This window comes from Herpailurus yagouaroundi, unplaced genomic scaffold (genome assembly GCF_014898765.1).
Source record: "Herpailurus yagouaroundi ecotype Mexico unplaced genomic scaffold, PumYag 29, whole genome shotgun sequence".
In the NCBI taxonomy this organism is placed as follows: Eukaryota; Metazoa; Chordata; class Mammalia; order Carnivora; family Felidae; genus Herpailurus; species Herpailurus yagouaroundi.
This window is the reverse complement of record NW_024412377.1, coordinates 109,923,170-109,948,472: the sequence shown is the minus strand read 5'-3', so window position 1 is coordinate 109,948,472 and position 25,303 is coordinate 109,923,170. Positions and strand designations below refer to the sequence as shown.

At 38.8% G+C, this 25,303-nt stretch overlaps 1 protein-coding gene across 3 annotated transcripts in view; it reads left to right on the top strand.

The window, feature by feature from the left end:
• IPO11 (importin 11) overlaps positions 1–15,596 on the top strand; it is a 193,646-nt gene extending 178,050 nt beyond the window's left edge. For all 3 annotated transcript variants that reach the window (XM_040452231.1, XM_040452225.1, XM_040452244.1), the window contains one exon: positions 14,638–15,596. In XM_040452231.1, coding sequence (XP_040308165.1) covers positions 14,638–14,802 — 165 coding nt within the window. In that variant the 3' untranslated portion in view covers positions 14,803–15,596. The remainder of the gene's footprint in view (positions 1–14,637) is intronic.
• The last annotated feature ends 9,707 nt before the right edge of the window (positions 15,597–25,303 follow it).

The following is a 25,303-nucleotide window of genomic DNA, read 5'->3' as shown; positions in this document are numbered from 1 at the left end:
CAGGGGGCTTCTCACTCCCACGCGCACCCCCACAGCTACTTCATCAGACTCATTTTTGGAAAGATGAGCTGTTAGCTTTTGGGCGTAAACAGTGTAGATTCGCACTGCCTTTTGAGAGGGCTTCATTGTGTGAGTTTTCAGTGGTGGTAGTTGTCATCTTCTTTAATCGTCAGCAGTTTGTTTACTTTTGACTTTGTTTTCTCACTTTGCTTTTGTTTTATCTGGTTTTATGGAAACGCTACCCCACGCTCAAGAACATCGTTTCTCATGTTTTTATTTCGTGTTAGTGATTTCATTTAAATCTTTAATCCAAGTGGAAATGTTTTTGATAAAGGAGTGGAGGAGAGTGTCCATTGTTCTTCGATACAGCTCTCCTGTGCCACAAAACTAATCAAAAGCGTATCTTTTTTCTGCTGTTTTGAAATACCACCTTTGTCAGATAGTACAATGCCAGATTTGCCTAGATTTATTTCAGAAACCCAAATTTGTAGTCCCTTGACCTTACTATTTTAATTACTCCAGTTTAACAGTGTATTTTTTACACATTAATGATGTTTCTGAGGTTATTTTACTTGAAAATTTATCATTATATAATTTTTAAAATAAACTGAACACTTTTATTAAAGAATTGTTTAAAAATCTCAATTGAAAATGGGAGTTAATGCTAATTAGAAAACACCAAAAACCATATTGTTTGAAAGTCAGAGACTTAAGACTTTGGCTATTTTAATGCTAAGAATTGCAGGTTTATTTTCCTTCTAGGATATTTTGTAGATCAATCTCATAATACTCCATCTTGTTCTTTCAAGCATGCATTGAAAACAATTGCTTCTTTGTGGTCTCAGCCTAACTGAAATAAAAGACATACCTTGTATCAAAAGCTGGGGTGTACTACCGTGATTCAGGGTCAAATGAAGAAAATCAAAGAACGTGTCTATTTCCATTAATTTAAAACTATCTAAAAATAGTTTAATTCTCCTGTATACAGTGATATGTTCAAAAATGAAACATTACTTCTGCTGAAAGGGGATTTATTAAACTAAGGAATTTACTTATTAAATGGTTTGGATGTCACTATATCCTAGCCAATTTTTTTTTTTTCAGTTTTATTTATTTTGAGAAAGAGAGAAAGAAAGAGCACAACCTGGTGGGGGGGGAGGGTGAAAGTGAAGGAGAGCGAGAGAATCCCAAACAGACTTCTCCACACTGTCAGCGCGGAACCCAACACTGGGCTCGATCTCAAGAACTGTGGGATCGTGACCTGAGCTGAGCAACCCAGGCGCCCCTCTCCTAGCCACTGTCATTCATTTTTACATGAACCCAAGCAAGGTGAAATGATCTGTGACAGACCTTAATACTGCTTTTGCACAAATCATTTGATACTTATTTTGTATCTCACGTGTGATAGTCTGTGAATATCATATGAATAAGTCATCCAATTTTTCTTGGGTTGTCCCCTTGAAATAAAGCACTTTAAAGTAAAACAAATAGAAAGGGAGAAGACTTTTGTTACAGAAACTATTTAAGTGTTGAGACTTTCTTTCAACTTAAAGCTGAATTAATTTCTTCCCCACCACTTTTTTTCTGACCTGGAAGAAACTGTGCTGAAGAGACTAATGAGTTTCTTTATTAACCCATTACAGTGAAAATTACTTTATGTCCTTGTGCGAATTACGCAGTTACATTTGCTTCTAATGCAAACAGTGGGTCCTTGTAGAATAGTGATTCTCAAGTGATTGTTATTTTATTCCCCCACCCCCCAGGAGACTTACAGCATTGTCTAAAGATATATTTTATTGTCACAAGGCTGAGAAGTACTACTGTAATTTAGTGGGTGGGAGCCAAGAATGCTGCTAAGCATCCTACAGTACTCAGAACTGAGTAATAATTCATTTTATTCCACTGAACATTGGGTAGTTGGGAGGAGTGTCTCTTCAGAAACATTGATGTAGTTGCCTACTGTGTACCAAATAGCGGCCAAGTTGTATAGGGCCTGATATGCCAGATAAGTGTGGTGGGAACTATAATCCCTTTCATCCCCCAAAGAATTCCACGTCCTAATCCCTAGGTCCTGTGAATAGGTTACATCCCCCTATGGATATGTTTGGTTACTTTGCAAAGTAGAATTAAGGTTGCTCATCAGGTGATTGTAAAGGAGATTATCTAGGTGGTGCTGTTGCTTTGAAAACAGAGGAAGACAGCCTCTAGAAGCTGGAAAAAGCAAAATAACAGATTCTCCCCTAGAGCCTTCGGGAAGGAAAGCTGCCCTGCTGACGCACTTTGATTTTAGCCCTGTGAGATTGTTCTGGACTCCTCATGTATAGAACTATGAAATAATAAATGTGTGGTAGTTAGGGCAACCATAGAAAGCTAGGAATTTGGATTTTGTTTGGTAGGAATAGGGAGCCATCAGAAAGTTGTCACCAAAGCAAAACCACAGTAAGACATCACCTGTCAGGGTGGCTAGAATAGACAAGAAATGACAAGTGCTGGTGAGCATGCGTAGCCACGCTGATATGGTGGGAAAGAGGCAAGCTTTCAGTGTTGCTGGGCTTGCTGCTACTTAAGAGAATTTTATAGCATTTTCCATTTCCAGGATCTTAGCCCCTTCCCCATTCACTTCACTACAAATTAACTGCTTCTACTCAGTGATTACTGATGCAATTTGATATGTCCACATGTCCACCTAGCTTTCCTTAAACCTGAGTAAGTGAGAGAAATATCTTCTGTTTCTTGTCTGTCCTCTTTTCCTCTCCACACATTCTCCCTTTATCTCCTCCTGTCTCTCTGTCTCTCTGTCTCTCTGTCTCTCTGTCTCTCTCTCTCTCTCTCTCTCTCACACACACATACTAACTACCCCATTCCAAAAAGCAGTTGATGCAGCAGCCCTTTTACCATTTAATGTAAAAAAATAGTGTTACACCACTAATTTTCATCTTACCTTAACCTTCCCCTTTTATTGCGTTTAGCATTACAAGGACCATGATTTATTTTATCTTTGAATCCCTGCACTTAGAATGGTACAAAATGGGTTCTCACTAACTTTTTGTCAAATTAGATGTTAGTGGTAGCAAATTTCTTAAATCCTTAGGTCAGCAGTTAACATGAGCTATCTACTGGAGATTTGGGTGACCTTCGTTCAGGAAAGATCTGGCATTTGGTTACCTCCATGTTAACTCACTGCTTTGTAATTGGTTCTAAAGCTCTCCGTGTACTTATTTCACTATGGATGTATTCCTTGAACAAAAACCAAAGGTAACCCTCAGAGATTGGTACATGTTCATTTATAGTTCTAAATCTCACAGGTGTTGGAGATGTTCTGATTGTTGTAATTGCATTTTTTGTGATCTAAACGTTAATAGGTTTAGTTCTCTGAGATTTAAGTAAACTATACTGGTGAAAGTGGGGCAGATATTTTGAAATGCTTGAATTGTGGTGTTTTCTAATTATTTGTCAGTGTGTTACATCTTTGTTCGTGCAACGGTGGTGTTTTGTTGAGTTTTCCATTTGGCTTTTATGTATCACTCAGTAGTACAGGCACTGGCTGTGAGTTCCTTGTTTTGCACCAGGCCTCCTTCCACAAATAAATACACAACATAGTTTATTTAAATCATGCATGAAGTCATTTCAAGTACTCTAGTCAATTTAGGGTAAATAGCCATAGAGAACAGTATTTCCCTTTCAAGAGCTAGTGGGTTAATGCAGGTCTTAAAATACTGCAATTTCGTCAATGATTTTGCTATATCAGCAGATGGTCATGATGGAAAGTTTTGTTCCCTCATTCATTCCCATCATATTCTGTCATTTTTATAAATTATTGATGGTTTACAATTTGATGAAGTGATCATCCCAGTTTTTGAAATAGATTGAGAGCACTGACTCGTTATTAAACTTTATTGCCTTTACAGTTTCCCTCTTAGCATTTCTTATTTATAGCACTTAACTTTTTAACCTTTCATTTGATAGTTTGATCTTGTGAAGCATTTTATCAAAAGACTTGAGATTCTCCCAAGACGTGTTCAGTGATCTCACTTCTTGGAACCAAATAGGCAGTTGGAACAATAAGGAGACATAAGGAAGCAGGTGTGTCCTGTGTTAGGTTGGCTTACACTTGTGATGTTCGCATCTCTCAATACCTTTAATGACAGTGTAGGCAAAAATAAGTGATACTCAGAAAACTTAATCCAAGGTGACATTTAAATTGTTAACTAGAAATCTCATCTGGTTTTTCCTATTTCTCTTTGTCCTCTTTCCATTTTCTGTATCACCTGGAAACTACATATAATTGGCTCAATGTATTATGGAATATGTTTGGTTTTATAGTCTGTTGTCTCACAGAACGGGCAAACATGAGTATTGATGACATTTCTGGAAAGGAAGTAGAATCAAAGGCAGTGCTGAGCACTAACACATTTAGATATGTCTAGGAGGCTGCTGTTTCCTAATTTAGGAATACTGATCACACACCCCTAAACATTCTGTTACACTTTGTTATACAATCATTTTTACTTGGATGATAACATGAACGGAAGGAGGACATGTTTCTATTTATTTATTATTTATTTCTATTGTTTCTACAGAATTTATTATTAATTTAGTTATATATTAGAATTGATCTTTTTTAATGTTAGAGATAAGTCCATGAAGATAGTCCTTAATTTATTGCTATGATTGGTTTACAGGAGAAATGCTTTTATAAAACAGGTAAAGGTTCATTTCAAAAGGCAGCATATTTTTATAGGATTCTAAAAACACACTTATGGTTATAACTTTTTTATTGGTGCAAAACTTATTCTCCTACACATTACCATTTTGTGGTATCTTATCATCCCTCTGGCCTTCTGAGTAAACTGGTGGTAAGGATAGCCAGTGGTGGTCTTGTGATCTCTAGGTTTAGTTGAACCTAAGATGGTCTCCTACTGGGTATATAATGACAGAACTGAACAATACTACCAGTAAGCTTAATTTAGTTCCTGTAAATAAAAATTCTATCCTATAAATAGAATATGCCTTTTTAAAATGTTCATGAAATATGAATAAAGAGGAGGTATGTGGGAGGGGTGAACATAAATATAAAATATTAGGTAAAAAGTCACGTTTAACTTCAGGGATTATACATGCACTTTCTGGCTAGTCAATGGAAGATCTTGTCAGAATTGACAAGTTTTTCATAAAATATAATTGCCAAAAAAATTAACAGTTAAAAAATCATGGAAGAAAAGTTTTAAATGGATTCCCCATTTTTCTAAAAACAAGCAAAAAATTTTCCATTAACAGTGTTTCTTATTTGCTCGTTTTCTAAATGGTTTTACTGGAATGTACTATTAATGAAAAAAATGTGTAGTTTAATGCATTTAATGTTGCTAATGACATCCTTTCATCAGCAGCTTGTCTTCTCTCTCTCTCTCTCCTCTCCCCTTTTTCCTTTTTCTTTCTCCCCATTTTTCCTTCAGTCCTTTTTTTCTTATTTTTGGGCTATCACATTTTAAGGAAAAGATAGAACTTAGAAAACTGTGGGAACTGTCAGGAAATAATAAACAGAAAAAAAGAGTAAGTTTTTGTATTTATGAAGATAGATGCAGAGAAGTAAGTTACCATTAGCAAATTTAACCCAGCATTAAATTCACCATTTATTCCTGTCAAAACTCTGAATTAGGAATAGAGTAATAGGACTCTTTAAAAACAATTTTTTAATGTTTATTTATTTTGAGAAAGAGCAAAAGAGAGCAAGTGGAAGGGCAGAGAGAGGGAGAGAGAGAATCCCAAGCAGGCCCGAACTCCCAAACGTGAGATCATGACCTGAGCCAAACCAAGATCGGATGCTTAATGGACTGAGCCACCCAGGGATCCCTAAAAAAAATATGACTTTAACGTGATGTTTTAAATGACTGTTTGAAGCTAAGCACAAACATACCACTGTTGAGAATGATCTAAATGAGAGTGCCACCTTCTAGAACAGACCCCTGGAATCTCAATATATAATAGTTTTGTTTTGTTTTGTTTTTTTCTACTCAGGGGAAGTACAAAAAGAAGATTATGAGTGGGTGTGTAATTCACAGTCATTCAGGGATGACCCAGATATATTGATGATTCTTCTGTCTAGCTGGAGAGAAAAAGAATGGGTTATGACACATCTTTTTTGTTCACATTCTGTTGACTGGGAGTTGTGGTCTATCTGGGTACCTAGGAAGCAGGATAAAAATTTTTGGTGATAGTCTGTCACATAGAATTTTTAGCCAATGTAGTGAGAAGAACAAGCAAGGGTGTATTTGAGTGAGTGTAGGTATTAAGTATTGGCAAAGAAAAGGCAAGTCATTAGTCATTTAAATGAATGTTTATGCCAGAAAAGTCCAGGAAAATCAACAAACCAGCTATGAAGAGAGTTTAACAAGGTAACCAATTAAATGATAAACATGTAAATGTATGTTGCTGTTAATAGCAAACCAGTTAGGAAAAGCAGGCAAAGTCCAAATCCTTATAGTGTGGATTTTACATGCCGTGGGATTTGGGGAATCCTTTGGAATTCTAGAGTCAAAAGTAAAGCTCAAAAGAGCATTAAACTTTTGGATGGTGAAGGAGTCAGACAGTTTAAAAAAAAAAAAAAGGATCCTGACATTCTCTGTTTTGCATACGCTAAAACAAAAGGAACCCAAAAATGTCTCATTGAAACCAAAGGAGAAAGAAAGCCCTGAAGAGCATGTAGAAGTAGGTGGTGGTCTATGGGAATCAAGTCTGTAGGGCTTGGAAGTACCAGTCGAAGAGTTTTTAAGTGTCATGTATTTTACTGAGTCTTACTTACATTTATTTTAATGAATATGAAGATATCTATAGACATTTTTGTTGGGTTTACTTGAAATCTTAGTCCTTAAAACCGTTTTTTCCAAATTTTTCTTTAGCACTCTTCCTCACTCAAATATGTATCAGATTCTTACAAGCTTTTAAAAATTCGAGTGCCTGAAACCAGTTACATCAGAATCTCTAGAAGTGGGACTTAGACATCAGCGTTTTTTAATATTCTACAAATGGTTCCCAGTATGCTGCTAAGGGTGAAGAACACTCTGTAAACATATTTAGTTATATTGCTGTGGGTTTCCTTTTCTCTTTAGAATTTCTTATTTTGAGTTTTAAATGAAACAATCTTATGTAAAGGGGCACCTGGCTGGCTTAGTCATTTAAGGATCCAACTGTTGATTTTGGCTGAGGTCATGATCTCAGGCTTCATGGGGTCGAGCCCCGCATTGGGGGATGAAAGTGCAGAGCCTACTTCAGATTCTCTCTCTCCGTCTCTCTCTCTTTGCCCCTCCCCCGCTTGCACACATACTTTCTCTTTCTCTCAACATAAACTAACAAAAAAAATGTACATAAAAGGTTTAGTCTGTGCCTAGTACATGCCCTGTTTGCGGTTGGAGTTTAGTAAATGTAGATAGAATATTTTGATTGCTGTTTAATCACTCTGATGAGGGACATTCCCTACGGAAACAAATGTGAAGAAATAAGATGTTCTGTTGCTCCTATCTGGGCTTGGCATATTTACTTTGGCTCATTGATTAAATTGTGTGTTTTGCTCACGCTTACTTTGTAGATTTAAAGCACCTTGGAAGGCATAACCAAAAGAAGACTGAAACTAGAGTAAAAATACCCAGTTAGTAATGGTCTGGGACTGATGGAGAGAAAAAATAATTATATCAGAAAACCTCGGTAATAAGCTAATTGCTAAATTGCAATTGCATTTTGTCCCTGAGACATGTATGTATGCATTGTTACTTTTATCTCATGACGTCTGGGTTTTAGTCATTCTAGACATAGCAATGTAAAATAGCTCCTTTATTTACAGGTTCGTCAAATAGAAATTGTAGTCTAAATTCCTCGATGGACAGCTACAGCAGGGATGATAAAATCTCACTCGCTGCCTTGGAATTTGGATTGCCCACTGGGTTTAATTAGTGACTGAATTTGCATTGTTGAGCCTTATTGATGAGATGGGCTCTGGTTGGCATCTACAGCACTCAAACTCCTTGGTAAGCCACTGGTTAGGAGAGTTTATATCCAACAGATTCTAAAAATTTAGATGTAGATGTATTTCAGAAATTGACAATTCCCTATATGAAACAGAGGTCAAAGAAGGGAATTTCAAACCAAAGATATTTCAGTCGAACTAAGAACATTTGAAGACCACAGGGTTAAATACATTGTCATAGGCAAATTTTCCTTTAAGAATTTTGGTCTGTTGCGTTGCTAGGGTGGTCATACATAATCTACCAGGTTTCATGGAAAGTATATCACTATTCTTACAAAAATCTTCTGTAATTTTCTAGGGTAGGGAACTTTTTCTCTCCAGCAAAATTCCAACCAAAATAACTTTACAGTAAATAATTTCCAAAAAATTATCGTGGGTCTATGGAGGCTTATAAACTGAACAATAATATGAAAGGCCACATGACCTAAGAAAAAGAAAGGATTCAGCTGTCAAGTTCCTGCTGGGTGAAATTGCTGATTAATGCAGTGAAATGTTTTTTCGTTTTAAGGAATCAAAATCTCAAAGAATAAGAAATGGACATTCTGGTAAGTGGCACCACAGGAGCTAAAATCTTGTACCAGCTCTAAAGACTAACCACCTTATGGTTTGAAGCAAACGTCAGAAAGCTATAATTACCAACAGAGGAATCTGATACACAGTTCATCCAGAACCATTCTTTCTTAAAGTTATAATTTCAAAGTCAAGGAATACCAAACTACTTGCTTATTAAAATCCAATGTATGGACTTTTGAAGTGAGTCAGAATATTAGCACTTAATTTATTTGGCATTGTCTTGGAGTCAGGAATTCTGGGTAATTATCTTCTAATATCACACATCTATTATAAGGGTTCTAATTTTATCTTAACCATTTTAATGGAAATATTTAAATATTATGTACTTCCTTGGAGGGTGAGAGAGCGGTTAGGCATATGGATGTAATGGAAAGAGAACAAAACGAGGAATTTGAAAGTCTGTATGCCAGTTCTCCTGTTGTCATTAACTTCAGAAAAATCAACCTTGAATGTCACTCACAGCCTAGGGACATCATTTTTTCCTCATTTCAGAAATGAACTTGCCAGCCTTGCTATTTAGATGCTCTATAATTCAACACTTGGGTAAGTTAATTGAGGCATCCAGAGCAGGTTGTCCTCGTACCAGATGGCCACAGAGGGATGTACTTCTTTAGCTTCTTAGTACCTCTTTTTAAATTTTATTTGTATTTTTAAATTTTTTTAATGTTTTTTTTTTTATTTTTGAGAGAGAGAGAGACAGAGTGTGAGCAGGGGAGGGTCAGAGAGAGAGGGAGACAGAATCCGAAGCAGGCTCCAGGCTCTGAGCTGTCAGCACAGAGCCTGATGTGGGGTTCAAACCCACGAACCATGAGATCATGACCTGAGCTGAAGTCAAACGCTTAACTGACTGAGCCACCCAGGTGCCCCTTTTAGTACCTCTTTTTAAATATATTATAAAATTTGTTTATTGTAGTCTCTCTTGTCAGTTTTCCTTTTGTTGCCTGTGCGTTTAGTGTCATATTTTTGAAATCGTTGTTATGCCCAGTGGCATGAAGCTTTTCCTGAAATTGTGGCTTTTTTTCCTAGGAGTCCGAGGTCTTATGTTTAAGTCTCACTCATTTTGAGTTGATTTTTTGTGTGGAGAAAGAGAAGGATTTCATTCTTTTTCATTTGGATATCCACTTTTCTCAACACCATTTGTTGAAGAGACTGTCCTTTCATCACTGTTTACTTTTGGGTGCCCTTGTTGAAGATCAGTTGACTATATATGTGTGGAATTATTTCTGAACTTCCTGTTCTGTCTCTTGCTCTGTATACCCAACATGGTACCTGAAATCCTAGACAGAGCAATTAGGCAACGAAAAGAAATAAAAAGAATCCAGATGTTAAGGTAGAAGTAAAACTGTCCCTTTTTGCGGATGATGTGATCTTATGTATAGAAAACACTAAAGACCTATTTAAAAAAAATTGCTGGAGCTAATAAATTAAGTAAGGTTGCAGGATACAAAGTCAGTATGCAAACTTCAGTTGTATTTTCTGTACTAAATGGACTATCTGAAAAGGAACTTAAGAAAACACATCCCACTTAGAACTGCATCAGAAAGAATACAATAGCTGAGCATAAATTTAACATAAATACAATAATTGAGCATACATAATACACTTCAAGGAGGTGAGAGACTTGTACCTTGAAAACTACAAAACGTTGATGAAAGACATTAAAGACACAAGTAGATACTCATATTCATGGTTTGGAACACTAGATATTAAGATTTCCATACTACGCAAGGCAATTTTCAGAGGCTGTGCACTCTGTCAAAAATTCCAATGGCATGCCTTACAGGAATAGAAAACACAATTCTAAAATTCATAGGAACCATGAAAGACCTTGAGTGGCCAAAACAGTCTTGAAAAAGAATAAAGCTGGAGGCATCACACTTTCTGATTTCAAAATCTATCACAAAGTAAATAAAACAGTATGGTACTGGCATAAAGACAGACACCCTTTTTATTTTGGAAGAGTTTTAGGTTTTCAGAAAAGTAGCAGAGGTAGTACAAACCTTTCCTTCTCACGTGCCCCTCACTCCTTTTCCGTAACGTCAGCATCTTACATCCGAGTGCATTTGTCAAAGTTAGGAAACCAACAGTGGTATATTTATTGCTAACTAAACTTCAGGTTTTATTGAGATATCGCTGGTTTTCCACTAATGCTCTTAGTTGCAAGATGTGGTCCAGAGTACCAAAAATTGCGTCTCATCTGGGTCCGTTTTTAATAGTTTTGTATCTCTTCCCATTACTCCCGGTATTTCTGTATTGTCAGCTGGACCTCAGTACTGTTGGCTTTGTTTTTTCTGTAGAGGGTTTTTACCTTCTTATATTTGTACATCTGAGCAAAGATAACCACACTTGTTAGATATGTTCCAAAGAAGATAAACAATTTCTGAATTTGTAAGATTCTTCTGTGATTAATTTGTTTGAATTTGGGAATGTGGATTACCAAACTGTTTGGGTCTTTCACCTCCGGGAAATTAATTCCATGCCTCCAAATATATTCTTGGTGTCTGAGGTTGCCAGATACTAAGCTCACTCCGGTTTGTGATGTGTTGCTGTCCATGACCCCTCAGTGATAACATCTTGCAAAACTGTAACATCACAACCAAAGTAGTCAGGATATGGAACATATCCGTCGCTGCAAAGACTCCTCATTTTGCCCTTTTATAATTAAACCCACTTCCCGTCTGCCTCTGATACCTCCTTTAGTTATGAATGACTTTTTTTTTTATTGAAACCTGGATATTTTTGGTTTTATTAGACTGAATCTTACTGCAAATTCTGTTTTAGCCACCTTCTTTTGACATTGCTGTGGCAGAAGTGGCTGTGCCACTTTGTTACTGTCAGGTGGGTGCAGAAAGCCAAGTTCTCCACTCGGCCCCTCTCCCCATGAGAGGAACTGAGAGTTCAAGCTCCCCAAGTGTCGCCACACACACGCTATTGGGGGATGGGTGGTTCGAATCCTTTTAACAGCCTGGTGTGAGTAGAGGTGGGGCCATAGTTTAGTCTTGGTGTCGGGCTGAGTGAAATAAACTAGTTATCATCTAAAGTTTTCTGTCTTGCTTTGTGGTCCCTTGGGTAGAGAGCAGGCTTTTTGTTGGAGCCTTTTTTTGGTCTACGTTTGTTACCATGTCCAGGTTGCTGGCTTCTTCAGGCCCAAATTTGGGATATATGATGCAAGAAGAAAGCCTGGGACTCAGTACTGTGTCATTCCTTCAGTTCTGGGTGTCTCTACACACACAGACACACACACACACACGTAATGTCCAGGAGTTTTAGTTGTACTTAGCTGAAAGAATTAGAAGAATATTTTACTCTATTATTTTGGAATTAGAAGTCTACTTCACATCTACTTTTGCAGTGTGGTTTTCCAACAGCAGAGTTATCTTCCTAATTATAATTTGCTTATTACATTATAAAACTAATTATTTTCTCAGGAGCATACCACCTGATGAACATGTAAGCTTTCTGTATTTTTTCACGTTAAATCATATAATTGAGTTTATTATGTAATGTGGGCATTATTTATATAGTATATATGTATATACTGTATAAAAGCAACAGTTGTGAAAATGATATTAGTGACTTTAGTGTTTTTTAATTCTATCAATGGCACTGTAACATTCAAAGAAATGATATCTGGAGTTTTAGTGGGTATGCAGCAGTGATTTTTCTCAAGAGAATCATTTTATTAATGTATTTCAAAAAACTTATTCAAAAGAAAGTATTGGGGCACCTGGGTGACTCAGTCAGTTAAGCGTCTGACTTCGGCTCAGGTCATGATCTCACGGTTCTTGAGTTCGAACCCCTCATCTGGCTGTGTGCTGACAGCTTGGAGCCTGGAGCCTGCTTCAGATTTTGTGTCCCCCTCTCTTTCTGCCCCTTGCCTGCTCATACTCTCTTCTGTCTCTCTCAAAAATAAATAAGCATTAAACAAATTAAAACAAAAAAAGAAAGTATTAATAGCTGTGATTTATGACTATCTACCACAAGCCAAAATCCACATTTATTTGCTAACATGATATTTTTAACTGAAGAAAATAGTCGTTGTGGTGGTTGTTTTAAGATTTTTTAAAGATGTGCATTTGGAGATCTTGTGTGTTTTGTTTTCCCTTCCTTCTCCCTTCAACAAATTTTCTTTCAAAAGAGACTAATGGTTTTTTTTTTATCTTTGCATGACTGGTCAATATACTTTAAAAAATACTATACTGATGCCTTGGTGGGATTTAGTATGGCAGTAGTTTTCCTTTTATTAGTCAGTTGAAAGTTAAAGGGTGGAGATTTGATATGTTAACTGTTTGCAGCTTTCTATAGCAGATTGAAACAGCATTTAAACAACCCTTCTAAGCTCATTTCAGTAGTTGGGGTAACTTATATGAACATCAATTTCCAGCTCAGCTCTGTTTCCCTCATATTGTAGCAGATGGTTTTAGTTACAGATAGTTCATGATATTTCAACAAAGTGCACATCCTCTTGAGCAAAAAATCTATTTCATAGTAATGAAAATAATATCGAACATTACTGCATTTTGCTTAAGAGAACATTTACTTTTAAATGTTCGTCTTCAATTTCTGTGCTTTTTGTACAGTGATATCTTCAGGCTTGTGAAGGCAGGGGTTTGTGTTGAGAGTTCTTTTCTCCTGTTCACCTGCAATGAATACTGAATGTATCCTTGCCTTGGATTTATCATGTAGCTCTGGAATGGTCACCTAAGGGGTCTCATTTCAAATTCATGCCATGTATGTCTCTGCCTCTCAGTTAGATTTTCCATTTGTGGTCATTATTTTAAAATTTCTTTAAATTGCTCAAACAGCGCATGTGATTCAACTGTTTTATCTACCTAAAATTGAATATCCGTAAGGAAGGACAAGAGTTTCTGTGCAGCCATAGTGGGCACACACATTCTTGTATTTTACTCACGCCTTGCAGATGTTCACCTTTATTGATAATGAGAGAAATGTACAGCTTAAAGTAGAGTGTATTATTTTTCACTTCGTAAATTATAAAGCATTTAAATAATGGTAATTAATACCAGTGGTAAAGTCAATGTCACAAACTGTAAACTCTCATACCTTTTACATTTGTAATAACTGTCGGAAAAACAACTTGATAATGTGTATCAGGCATCATAAAATCGTCTGTGTCCTTTAGTAATTCTTCTAAAATAGAAAAAGGCATAAGGAAGTAATCTGATATGTAGAGGAACAGTGCTTGTGATAGGTTATTCAGGAAAATTAGTTAAAATTGTATTTTAACTATACCATGATCATTTCAACACACCTATAACCAAAAAGATGATAACACATATAGATTTAGAATTCTTAAAATGTGTTAGAGTAGAATTTTCATGTGATATACAAATGCAAAGAGCAGCACTAATTGTATATATTGTGATATTGTGTATTTGTGGATCACTTGCACAGAAAAGCAAAGGAGGCCACAGTGTTTTCTGTTGTGATTGTTATTGTTAGGAAGTAGAATGATGGGTTATTTTTAATTGTATTTCTTTTGTTTTCCAAATATCCCAGTGGGAGAGGAGGGGTATGTGCTTGTTTTGGTTTTATAAATGTTTTTCTTTATTATTTCTGTCTCTGTCTCTCTCTCTCTGTTACCAGAAGCACGTAGTAAGTAGCAGAGCAGTCCAGGATAGGGCGCTTTCCTCTGTCAGCCCCGAGGGCCTCCCTGAGCTGCCTCAGTAGCACCTTATCTTCCTCAGAGGAGCCCTGGACAGTTGTGTTGAAATGCTCTTCGGCATGTTCTGTCTAGAATACTTTGTACCAGGTTTCAATTCTTTACATGGATGAAGCCTGAGCTGTTGAAGAGTTGGGCTAATCGGGCAACTTAGTCTCAGAGGCCCTAGGGAACCGAGGATAGACAAACAGTGAAATTTCCTTCGGCAGACTTTTGCACAGTGTTACTATTTGAGGATCTCTTGTGAGAAGGGAGGCAGAAGCAGTCGTGCGGCTGCGGAAGAGATTACAGAGATTTGTAGTCCCGTGTAAGGGGGAGTTGTGTTTGCCTCGTTGACGCAGTGTGGCCCCTCTCTGTCCCATAGCTGGCTCTGAAGGACCCGGTGCACACAGTGTCGCTGCAGCAGTTTATCTACGAGAAGCTGAAGGCGCAGCAGGAGCTCCTGGGAGAGCAAGGCTTCCAGTCCCTCATGGAGACCGTGGACACGGAGATCGTCACCCAGCTGCAGGAGTTTTTGCAGGGTTTCTGAGAGCAAGTGGCGTGTGGCTGCCTCCCCTTTCTGAAACAAGCCACGGACCCCAGCCTGCCATTGGTGTGTGCCAGCCTGCTGAGAGGATGAAGAACTCCCTCGTGTATGCCTATAAAGAAGTGAAGACCATACATTTTTACTACCAAAATGAGTGAATAAATGTAAATCCCGCACAACTAAAATCACAAACCTATTCCTCAAAAGAATTTAATTTTATATTTAAGAGGGGCCCCGTGTTTACTAGATATAGATTTGATGACACTAGCTGCTTAGTTTTCTGTTAAGAGAAGACACCGTTTGATTACCTTTTAATCATGTGCTCTTAACGCTTGAGAAGATGAAGGTTAATGTCTGCTCTGTTTTTCTGCAACCAGAAGTATTAATTTGGCTGCTGTATCCCTTTTTTAAGCTAATGAAACTGCAAGTTTGAAAAATGGCAAAGCTGTTCAGATGATGCAATTAAAGAAGGGTGTGCACCGGGCAAAAATATATAAATAGTGCAAATATATATTACTAAGGTTATCTTGCAAGGGAGTTGCTTTCATCTGACGTAGAAAATGTGTTTTATCAAATGCTTTTATTTTCATTTTAGTAATTGGATACAAAAATTAGTGAAGGGATTTTTTTCCTCGTTTTATTTTCAGAAATTACCTTTAGTGTTTAAATGCATCTCGTAAGGCCCGCGGAAGGGAACCTGTGGTACTGCGGCCCCGGGGGAGACCTCTTCCCCCTCTGTTCCTCCCGGAGGCCGGGAGCGCCGACAGCAGCCGGCCACCCCACACGCCGTTCTGTGCTGCGCCCCCGCCCCTCCTACCTGCCCTACCTGCCCTACCAGGTACCAGGTCCCAAGGTCCTTACGCACCGCAGGGCTCCCGTCAGGGCCGCAGCGTGTCCGGTGTGTCAGGATCCCCCGGGGCACCACACTGTTAGGACAAGTCTTCCTTCCTTATTCCTCCAACACGCAGTACCAAAAAAGGGGAAAAAGGAGAAAATAAAGCCTTACCGTTTCACTTGCCATTTATTGTTAAGAAACCTTTAAAGCATTTTTTAGGAAATACTCAAAGCAAGGTTGGGAAATGTCTGATCTTTCTATAGAAAGTTGGGTACAGTATATGTAACTGCAGGAAGCCCACTGCCCCTTTGTAAGCTGTGGAACCCAAAATGTACGGAACTACTTGGTGTTTTGAGCAAGAGAAAGAAAATATGGTCCAAATTAAATTTTCCAAAGATACCTACCTTTGATTTGTCTGACTGTTTTTCCTGCTCCATGAAAAATGAGTTGGTAAAAATTGCCCCGTGGATTTGAAAGGGATGTTTTCTTCCAGACCCTGGTGTTGGTCCTGTCCTAGTAGGTGGTGGTGCTGTGTGTAGTAAATCCTAGCTACTGTTTCACTTTCTCTTTTCATATAAAGACCAAAAGCTTCTTTAATGTGATCATTCTTAACCATTATTACTCAGTTCTCAGGACTGATCTAAGAAGAATTTCTTTTTGTTGACGTAATTATTTTCATTTAAGGCATTATTCCCAACGTTACCAGAAATTCTAAATGTGCCCCAGCTTTTCACTTATAGTAAAATAACTTCTCTTTCCAATTCCTGACAGACTTCATTATAGCGTTATAGCAAATTTTACTAAAATAGCTACCTTGCAGAAACAGTAAAAAACTTAACCTCAGGGAAAGAGTTTGGTTCATTTTTTTTAAAAAACTGAAATGTTTAAAATAGGCTTTAAGTAGGAACACTAAGTAACATTACTGAAGGAATATTAAGTAGGAAATGTTTAAAATAGGTCAGAAAAAAAATCATGTATCTTGAAATTTTAAGTGTTCAATTAGACATAAAATACACTTGTTAATTTACGGAAGTATATTCATTAATGCAGCCTATGGCACACATTTGGACAAAATGAGTCCTCTCAGCCAGGCCTCTGGTTGAACTGTGGCTCCTGATCATTTCTCATCCATAAACATAGCTTCTTTTCTATTTATGTTCCAGACACTTCTCCCATTCCTCCCACAAAGGCCCGTGTGGCCAACAAGGACATTTTCAAGTTTTCATAATAAGTGGTCCCTTGTCCATCTGTCTCCTACCAGTCATTTTAGAGAAACCACATCATTACATGTTAAACACACATTGTTTCCCTGGAAAAAGCTTCACCGTAGATCCTTATTTACCGATTCCTTTATTCAACTAGTACTTGTTGAGTTCCTGTTTTGTGCCATGGTGCTGCATTGAATTCTGGAGTTAGAACAGGGTATTTACCTTACTAAAATTTTATAAATCAGTGGGAACACATACCTGCCAACATGACATAAAAAAAAACATAGTGGATCTAATGGAAACATATGTCCTAGAGCAGCAGGAGTGCAGGGCAGAGAGATCAGATACAGAAGAATGATCCTGGCACTGTATAATTTGATAGTTATTTAAAAACTCTTAAACAGTGTAGTTTGGTGAGGTTATGAAGAAGTCACTGCCACTAGGCTGGACTCGGGACCCTGTGATGTCAAACTCAGAAGCACTTGAAATGACTCTGACGTGCTATCCCTGAAATTTTGGAAATGTTGGAGCTCGACAGCCTCACAACTGATCCCTCATTCCATGAATTGAAACGTAAGGCTCACGTATTGTGGGTAGTGGTCTTCTGTTCTACAAACCTTATAAATCCCACACAAAGAGAAATTTATAAGCTTTTGGAGAACTGATAAAAGAAAGACCAGAGTTGTCTCTCATGAAAAACAAAAATACTTTCTTCCCTCAACTTTAGGAAAAACATTTTAATCTACAGAAGCATTGAGAGACTAGTATAATGACCAGTAGTATATCCTTTATCTGAATTCACTAAATTGTTTAATTTTAACACATGTATTCTCTCCATACACACCCCCACATATGTATAGCATATATATACTTATGCTGAACCTTAATGAAAGTAAGTCAAAGACACTCCATTCCCCCATACTCCAGTGTACCTCTAAGAAGGGCATTTCTCTACATATCCACCAATACATTAGAAGGGTCATGCAATAATATGTAATAAGCAATTCATATTCCAGTTTTCCCTAATGCCCCGAAGATGTCTTTTATATGCTGCCCATTCATTTTATGATCCAGGATCCATTGAATGTTTATTCATTGCATTTGGCTGTTCAATTTTTAAATCTAGAATACTCCTTTTAACATACCATTGACTTTTTTGAAGAATCCCAAACAGTTGTCTGGTAGAATGTCCATTATGGTCTAGTGTTCTAATTGTTTCCTCATAGTTCGATTCAGATTAACATTTGTTGGCAATGAAACTCCATCATTAATGTTGTATACCTGCCCTGACATCACATTCTGAGGTATGTAACGTCAGGTTGTCTCTCCGTATTATAACGGTTAAGGTGGTCACAGCCAGGCCTCCCCATTATAAGGATAAGTTTTCAAAGAGAACCGTACAGTCCTAGAAATTTCCAGTGGTGGTTTTGCTGCTTTTGTTGGTTTTTGTTTTTACCCTGGAGTCCTTAACCCACTACCAGCTTGCCTTTTCATTTACAAAAGGTTCTGCAATTTTATTTTAACCTAGGGAGGTCATGCGGCTGAGCTATGGAAAAGGTATATTAAACCTGGTATGAGTTTTATCAACCTTTTTAAGTTCTAAAAATCCATTATTGTTATGGCATACCTGTCAGCCAACATCTATTTCTCTTTCCTTTTTTTTTTTTTTCTCTCTTTCTTCCCCTCCACTTCCTCCTGTTTTTGAGAGGTATGTAGATCTTAGTGAATACCAGTATAACCTGAACTCACACACCACTGAACAGGAAGAAACCAAGACAAGCACTGCCTTCCTATTTCTCATTTGAGTTTGTAAGCTGTTTGCCAAGAGACAAAAAAAAAAAAAAAATTTTTTTTTTTACTTTACAAATGCATTATCATGTTTGCTCTAGGCCTAAAAGGCAGAACCATTCCAGACTTTAGGGAGTTTTCTTTTAGTTTGGTTTAGGATGAGAAGCACTTGTACGTTATCAGCTGGCAAAATGGGGAAAGAAAATGTAACAATCATTTCTGGAAATGTGAGGCTTTGATCTTGGTACCTCTATAAGACACTGACATCTGAAAGAGCAGTTTAAGGTCACCTTTTTCTCCTTAAGAATTGCACTCTGTCCCGATCACATCCAAATTGTACAGATCCTGACGTCCCGTGAAGGGGTATACAAACTGATCCATCTAGCCCTGCAAGTTTGAACTTATTCCACAGCCAGTGCTGTTTTCTGAGTTGAGTGTTAGAGGCCTTGGGTGAATACCCTAATACCCAGGGCTGTAGCTATTAGTCTGAATTTCTCCATCTTTACTTTGGGGCGGTTGAATTCCTGGCCTGAGGGACTCCTTATGGTCTGAAGCACTTGGATAAAATTCAAAACTGAGATGCATTGGCTACATTTTCTCTTGAATTCTTTCTTACTGTAACAAGTAGAGTCCCCAATTAGCCAAAGATCTTAACAAGCAAGATTTGCTCCTGGTTCCAGCTAATGCCTGCAGCCAACTCATTTGGGCCGCTGGAATTGATTCAGTCCAGTGTGCTTGGAAGAACTGTCTAATCCAGGGAGGAATGTGTCGATGTCTGGTCCTCCGGCCCTCTTTCCCTTCAAAATGAAGTATTGATTTTCATGCCACTTGAATTTCCCAGTAGGGCAGAAATGGAATGGAAGTAACTGCCAGAACAGGTATGAGTCCAGTGAGGCTTGGCACCTTTATATCTGTCTGGCACCAGGCACATGGTTTTAAATTTGGAAATTGGCTTTAGGACGAGAAGTCTGCCAGTTGGGGATTTTTATTGCCAGGGGTTAGAGAAGAAAAGGCTGGAGATGAGACTGTGAGTAGACCTTGAAGTGAGCTCTTCATTTTTCTCAGTAGCTTGAACCGGAAGCAAGATCACTGTCTCATTTCAGAAGGGGCAGGCCATTTTCCCAGGGCTCTCCAGGCTGGCCCAGAGTGACTCCCCTCCCCACCCCTCCTTTTTAGTGAACTCTGCAATTTAAGCAGTAATCCAGAAGAGCAACACTTTTTGATGGACAGGAAGTTGTAGCTCATAACCACATGCATCGAGCGCAGAAGTGTATTGACAGCCAGCCAGAGCAAGAAAGTCTATTGACAGATCTGGACGTCATCACAAACGAAGCATGAGCTCTGTTTAGGCAAGGCAGGCAGCTTGGTTTATTTCTTTTTTGGATTGAAAGGCACATACCTCGTGCCGTCTCAGGCAGTGAAATCAATACCGTGAAGTGGCCTTTTCCTTTCAGCCTGGTGGGTTCTTTACTTCTGGCACAACGCATTGAGAAATGCTGAACCAGGTGAGCAATAGTAAGTTTCCTGTCTGCTAATTCTAGTAGTTTCCAACATCTGTGACATATTTTATAATACTTACGAGATAAGCCTGCTGAAGGCAACTCACAGTATGGAAATAGGGAAACCCAAAATTACTGAAGTAATAGATTAGGGAACTGATTATTTTAACAGGCTTTTATATTTATAAAAGCTCCTCTTTGCAGATATCACTCCTCATAGATAGATTTATAGGAAGCAGGTGGGCTATTTATTTATTTTTTTTCCTTTAGTCACAGAATTTAGAGCTGGAAGGGAATCAGGAAGACTGACCTATCTTAACCTTACTATTTCACAGATGAAGAAATGGGCCCAGAAGTTGAGGCATACAGCCTTGGGTCCCTGGTGTCTCTTCCAATGTACTTTCAATTATATATTTAAATAATAATAATAATAATAATAATAATAAGTGGCTGCCCAGGTTTACGCTGTACATTTTTAACCTAAGCCTACCTTCATATAACACTATTCTTCATGTGTAGTGTGTATAGTATAGATACCTTGGAGCAAAGTATTCTCAACCCCTCCCCCATCCCTTCCGATGTTGCTATTACTTGTTTAACTCAATCCCGATGCTATACTCACCCATACACTGATATTATTAGTTACCTTATAGGTCAATTAAGAATTTTAAAAATCAGAGATTTGATTTTATCTTTGTTTCTTCTCCAGCCCCCATCCTTTCTTCATGTAGACCCAAATTTCTGATGTATGTGATTTTTCTTTTAACATTTTTTTTTTTTTTGCAGGGTATAGGTCTTTAGGTGATGAATTCCCTCAGTTTGTCCCTCAGACAAGTTTTTGCTTGTCTTAGCATCTTTAAATTTTGAAGGATATTCTGCTGCATGTAGGATTCTAAGTTGGTGGGGGTTTTTCTTTCAATTTTTTAAATATTTCACTTCATTGCCACCTTGCTTCCATGGTTTCTGAAGAGAATCCCACTGTTCTCCTTATTCTTTATATGGGGATTCTTCTATAAGTAAAATGGTTTCCCCTCCCTCCTTCCCTCTGACTTCAAGATATTTTTGTCTTTAGTTTTCTGTAGGTTGAATATGATACTCCTGGATGTCTTTTTAGTTTCTAGCATTTACTTTTGATTCTTTCTCTTTTTATAAGAAAGTTTGCTTATTTTTGAGAGAAGGAGAGTGGGGGAGGGACAGAGAGAGGGAGAGAGAGAATCCCAGGTAGGCTCCATGCTGACAGGGCAGATCCCAGAGCGAGGCTCAAATCCACGAACCATGAGATCGTGACCTGAGCTGAAATCAAGAGTTGGATACTTAACCAACTGAGCCAGCCACCCAGGTGCCCCATTTTTCATTCTTTCTTAGAATTTCCATCTGTCTGCTTAAATTACCCATCTACTTTTTGGCTGCTTTTTCCTTTGGAGCCTTCAACATGTTAATGATTGTCATTTTAAGTTTCTTGTCTGAGAATTCTGTGTCTCATAGTCTCATTTTGATGCTTGCTTGAGATGTTCTCTAATTTTTTACTGGATCACAGAACTTGATCTGTGGGTTTTGCTTGCTTTTTAGCACGCTTTGTAATTTTTTACTGAAAGCTGGACATACTGTATTAGGTAATAGGAACTAAGATAAACATTTGTCTAGTGTGACCATCTGTGTTCATCTAGGAGTTAGGCTATGATTACTGTGTGCTGTAGCTCTTGATGTCCAAGGCTTCACATTCTGGGGTTCTTATTTCCTTCCTTCGGACTTCCCTAAGTACTCCTCCTTACAGAGAGCCTGTGTCTTGCAGGAATCCGCCATTATACTGGAGCCCTCTTGGTGTGTGTGGTTCTCAGGTGTGTGGAGAGAGTTTCTCTAATCTTAGGATTAAACCTCAAGTCTCTTAGTGAGCTTGAGTCTCTGGCCTGCGACCTGTGCTTGTGTTTCTTCTTCTATAGCTTCCCCATCCCTCTGAGGTGACAGGAAGGTGAGAAGCTGCTGGAGTGAGAGGAATGCCATTCTCTCAGGACCTCAGGGAGAAGCCTTGTTGTAAAGTCTCTCCCCCACTCCCCTCACCCCCTCACCCCCCTGCAGGAGTAGACTCTGCCAAGTCCAAGAAAAGTCACTGCTTTTCAGTTTGTCTAGTGTCTCGCTGTAAGGACCTGAGTGATGACTTCTGAGCCCTTTATGTGGTGGGGCTGGGGCACTTGGTCCAGTGTACTCACCATACACCCTTCTGTTATATAAATATAAAGGACGAACGTTAGGACAAGCAAAATTCCCCAGAAGACTAGCAACTTTGTCCCTGAAATAATTCAGAAGTAGCAGTTGAAAAGCTGGTAAAACACCAGAGAAAGCTTTGAGCAAATTACATGTCCGTTGCTTTTTAATAAAGCGACTTTCTTCCTCGTCATAAAAGCAATGTGTGCTCATGGTAAACAGTTGAAAATACACTGAGGTATATGGAAGGAAATAGCAATTGCCTATCATCTTACTCCCTAGAGATAAGCAGTTGTCATTTTGCTGTATTGTTTCTTCGCTATGTGTGGATAGAAACACATGCCCCCCAAATTGGGATCATATCAGTGTCCTTTTATTAATCTGCTGCCCTTTTAATTAGGAAGTGCTCTATTTAACCATTTTCTCCTCATTTAAATATTCTTTAAAAATACATATTTAGTGTCTGCATAAAAAATTCGCTATAAGGATGTATCAAAATTTGATTATCTGAACCTAGTACTGTGGTGAGTATCATTCACAAATTCTTGTGTACATGTCTTAAAATTTCCTTACAATTAGGAAAAAACAGAATTACTAGAGGAAGAACTATTGACATGGAGGAAATACTAACATTCTTGCACTTTTGATATAGGCCGATTGCTCTTGGGTGGTAAAGGTTTTCTCACCTGCAGTTAGCACCACGGGGATGCTACCTTTGATTGCTCCTCTGACGGTGTCAGCACAGAATATCTTCTGACCTTTAAGTATGATATTACGAGAAATAGAGTACACAGGGAAGAAGATGAGCTTTCCAAAAATCAGACAGCCTGGGTGAGTCTCTGATTACCTACAACTTAAGTAATTTAACTCCCCTGAGCTTCTTAATTTCTCTCATTTGTAAAATGGGAATAATTGCTTCCTTTCCAGGTGGTCGTGAAAATTAAATATTCATCCAGCTTTCAATGAACAAATAATTGAATACCTGCATATGACGTATGCTGGGTACTAAGGATACATACAATGATAAAAACACATAAGCCTGGTCTTGTTTTGAATTTTCAGTCTACTGGGAAGACATCTATCAAATAAGCCCGCAAATAAATGTAACAATGGAACTGTGGCCTTGAACTCTAAGAGCATCCAATAGGTGGATCCGACCTCAGGAGTTACGGAAGGCTGGGCCACTCTGTGAAGGTGATGATGAAGGGGCGGCGTGAAGAATGTGGAGGTTACATGGCATGGCGTGTAGGATGACAGTGAGTGTTCTTGTCAGAGGAGCAACATAGGAAAAGGCTCCTTGGCAGCATGAAGGAGGGAGTGCATGGAAAGGCCCGCGTGGCAGGAATGGATCTGTCTCCCTTTTGGTCTTGTTGGTCATGTTCAGATGCTGTCATTATTCTAAGAACAACAGGAATTTCAGGGGGAGTGGAAGGGTAACAAGAACAGATTTGCAATTTTCAAATCCAGAACGCTGAACGTTGCCAGAGTGCAACACATGGGGGCGGTGGGGTCGGAGCGAGTTGACGAGTGACTGAAGAAATTATGGCTAGTCTAGGAGAGAAATGATGGTGGCTTGAATGAAAGTGGTACTGAAATAAGTTTCTAGCCCCAAGATGGAGGCGCTTCTGCCTGCGGTGCTTAATCAGCAAGCTTTCAGGAATGTTCCTGTACATGCTCTGCTTGACCAGACACAGTATATCAACTCAGCCAGTGCCCAGACACCAAGCCAACTCGGGGCTCTGTGCCTACTTCCTTGTTCCTTCTTCAGTTTCTGTTTTTTTCTCTTCCATGTTCCTTATTTATTATCCTGTAAACGCTTCCTGCCTTCCACCCCATTTTGCAGTTCTCTGTACCTGGAAAGGGAGAGTGCCCCCTTCTGGAACTTGAATGCTTCATATTAAATAAAGTTTTTCTCTGTCACCTAAATTGTCTTCTCTAATCATTTTTCACAATGGTAACGGTCAAAGGAGAGGGAAGTGAGTAATTAGATAAATATTTAAGGGCTGATATGAGTAGGAATTGATGAACTCAGACGGAGACTAAGCTCTCTGGTGCGCGGCTCTCCCCAGTGATGTCGCGCGGCTTTCCCTGCAGCCACTGAGGCGAGTTTGGCGCAAGAATGCCCTGATTTCAGGCCACGTGATGCACAGTGAATCCTAAGATGGATAAGAAGGAAGTGAAGATAGGGGAAGGCCAGGGAGAAGTGAAGAGGGGATTCGACGGACTGCAGTGAGAACAGTGGCGGCTGGAGAGGTCAATAAGCAACTCGGAAGGACGGACAGGTGGAGGCAGTGAGAGAGGCACTGAGATTCCCGCTTCAGAAGGAGGAGCATGTTAGGGATGACAAGCATCTTTGTGGGACCAGGGAGGACAGTTGTACCTGCTTCTGTTAGGCATTCCTCTCCTCCTACCCTCTGCAGGAGGTCAGAGAAAAACGTTTGTTTGTTTGTTTGCTTGTTTTCACTTCACAAAAGGGAGGAGTAATATTCTGGAAAAGTTTGTGCTTGGTGCATGGTGGGTGCTCTACACGCAAGCGGGTCCTCTTCGGACTGTGGGCTCCCATCGCTGAGCTGTCTCCTGGGCCCGTGCTCTCAAGTTACTTTAGAGCTTCCTGAAACCAGGCTTAGAAACGCATGTGAACTTTATGATGTATAGTGTTCTGGCAAGATTTCTGTGGTGTGGTTTAGATAACATGCTGTAATTAAAGTCCTTCTCTGGGACCCCATCTCTTGTGTTTAAGTCCTATCCTGATCACTGTTTGGTCTATATCCATCCACCTGTTCTGAAATACAGCCATTCTGTCAAGTGAGACGAAGAAGTTGTAACATCCCAAGAGATGGTATATATCACTTTGTCAGTGCTGCCAGAGCAAAACCCCAGAACTGGGGGACTTTAGGCGATAGCAGGTGGTTCTCTCACAGTTCTGGAAGCTAGAGGTCCAAAACTGAAGAGTCGGTGTGGTAGGTTTCCTT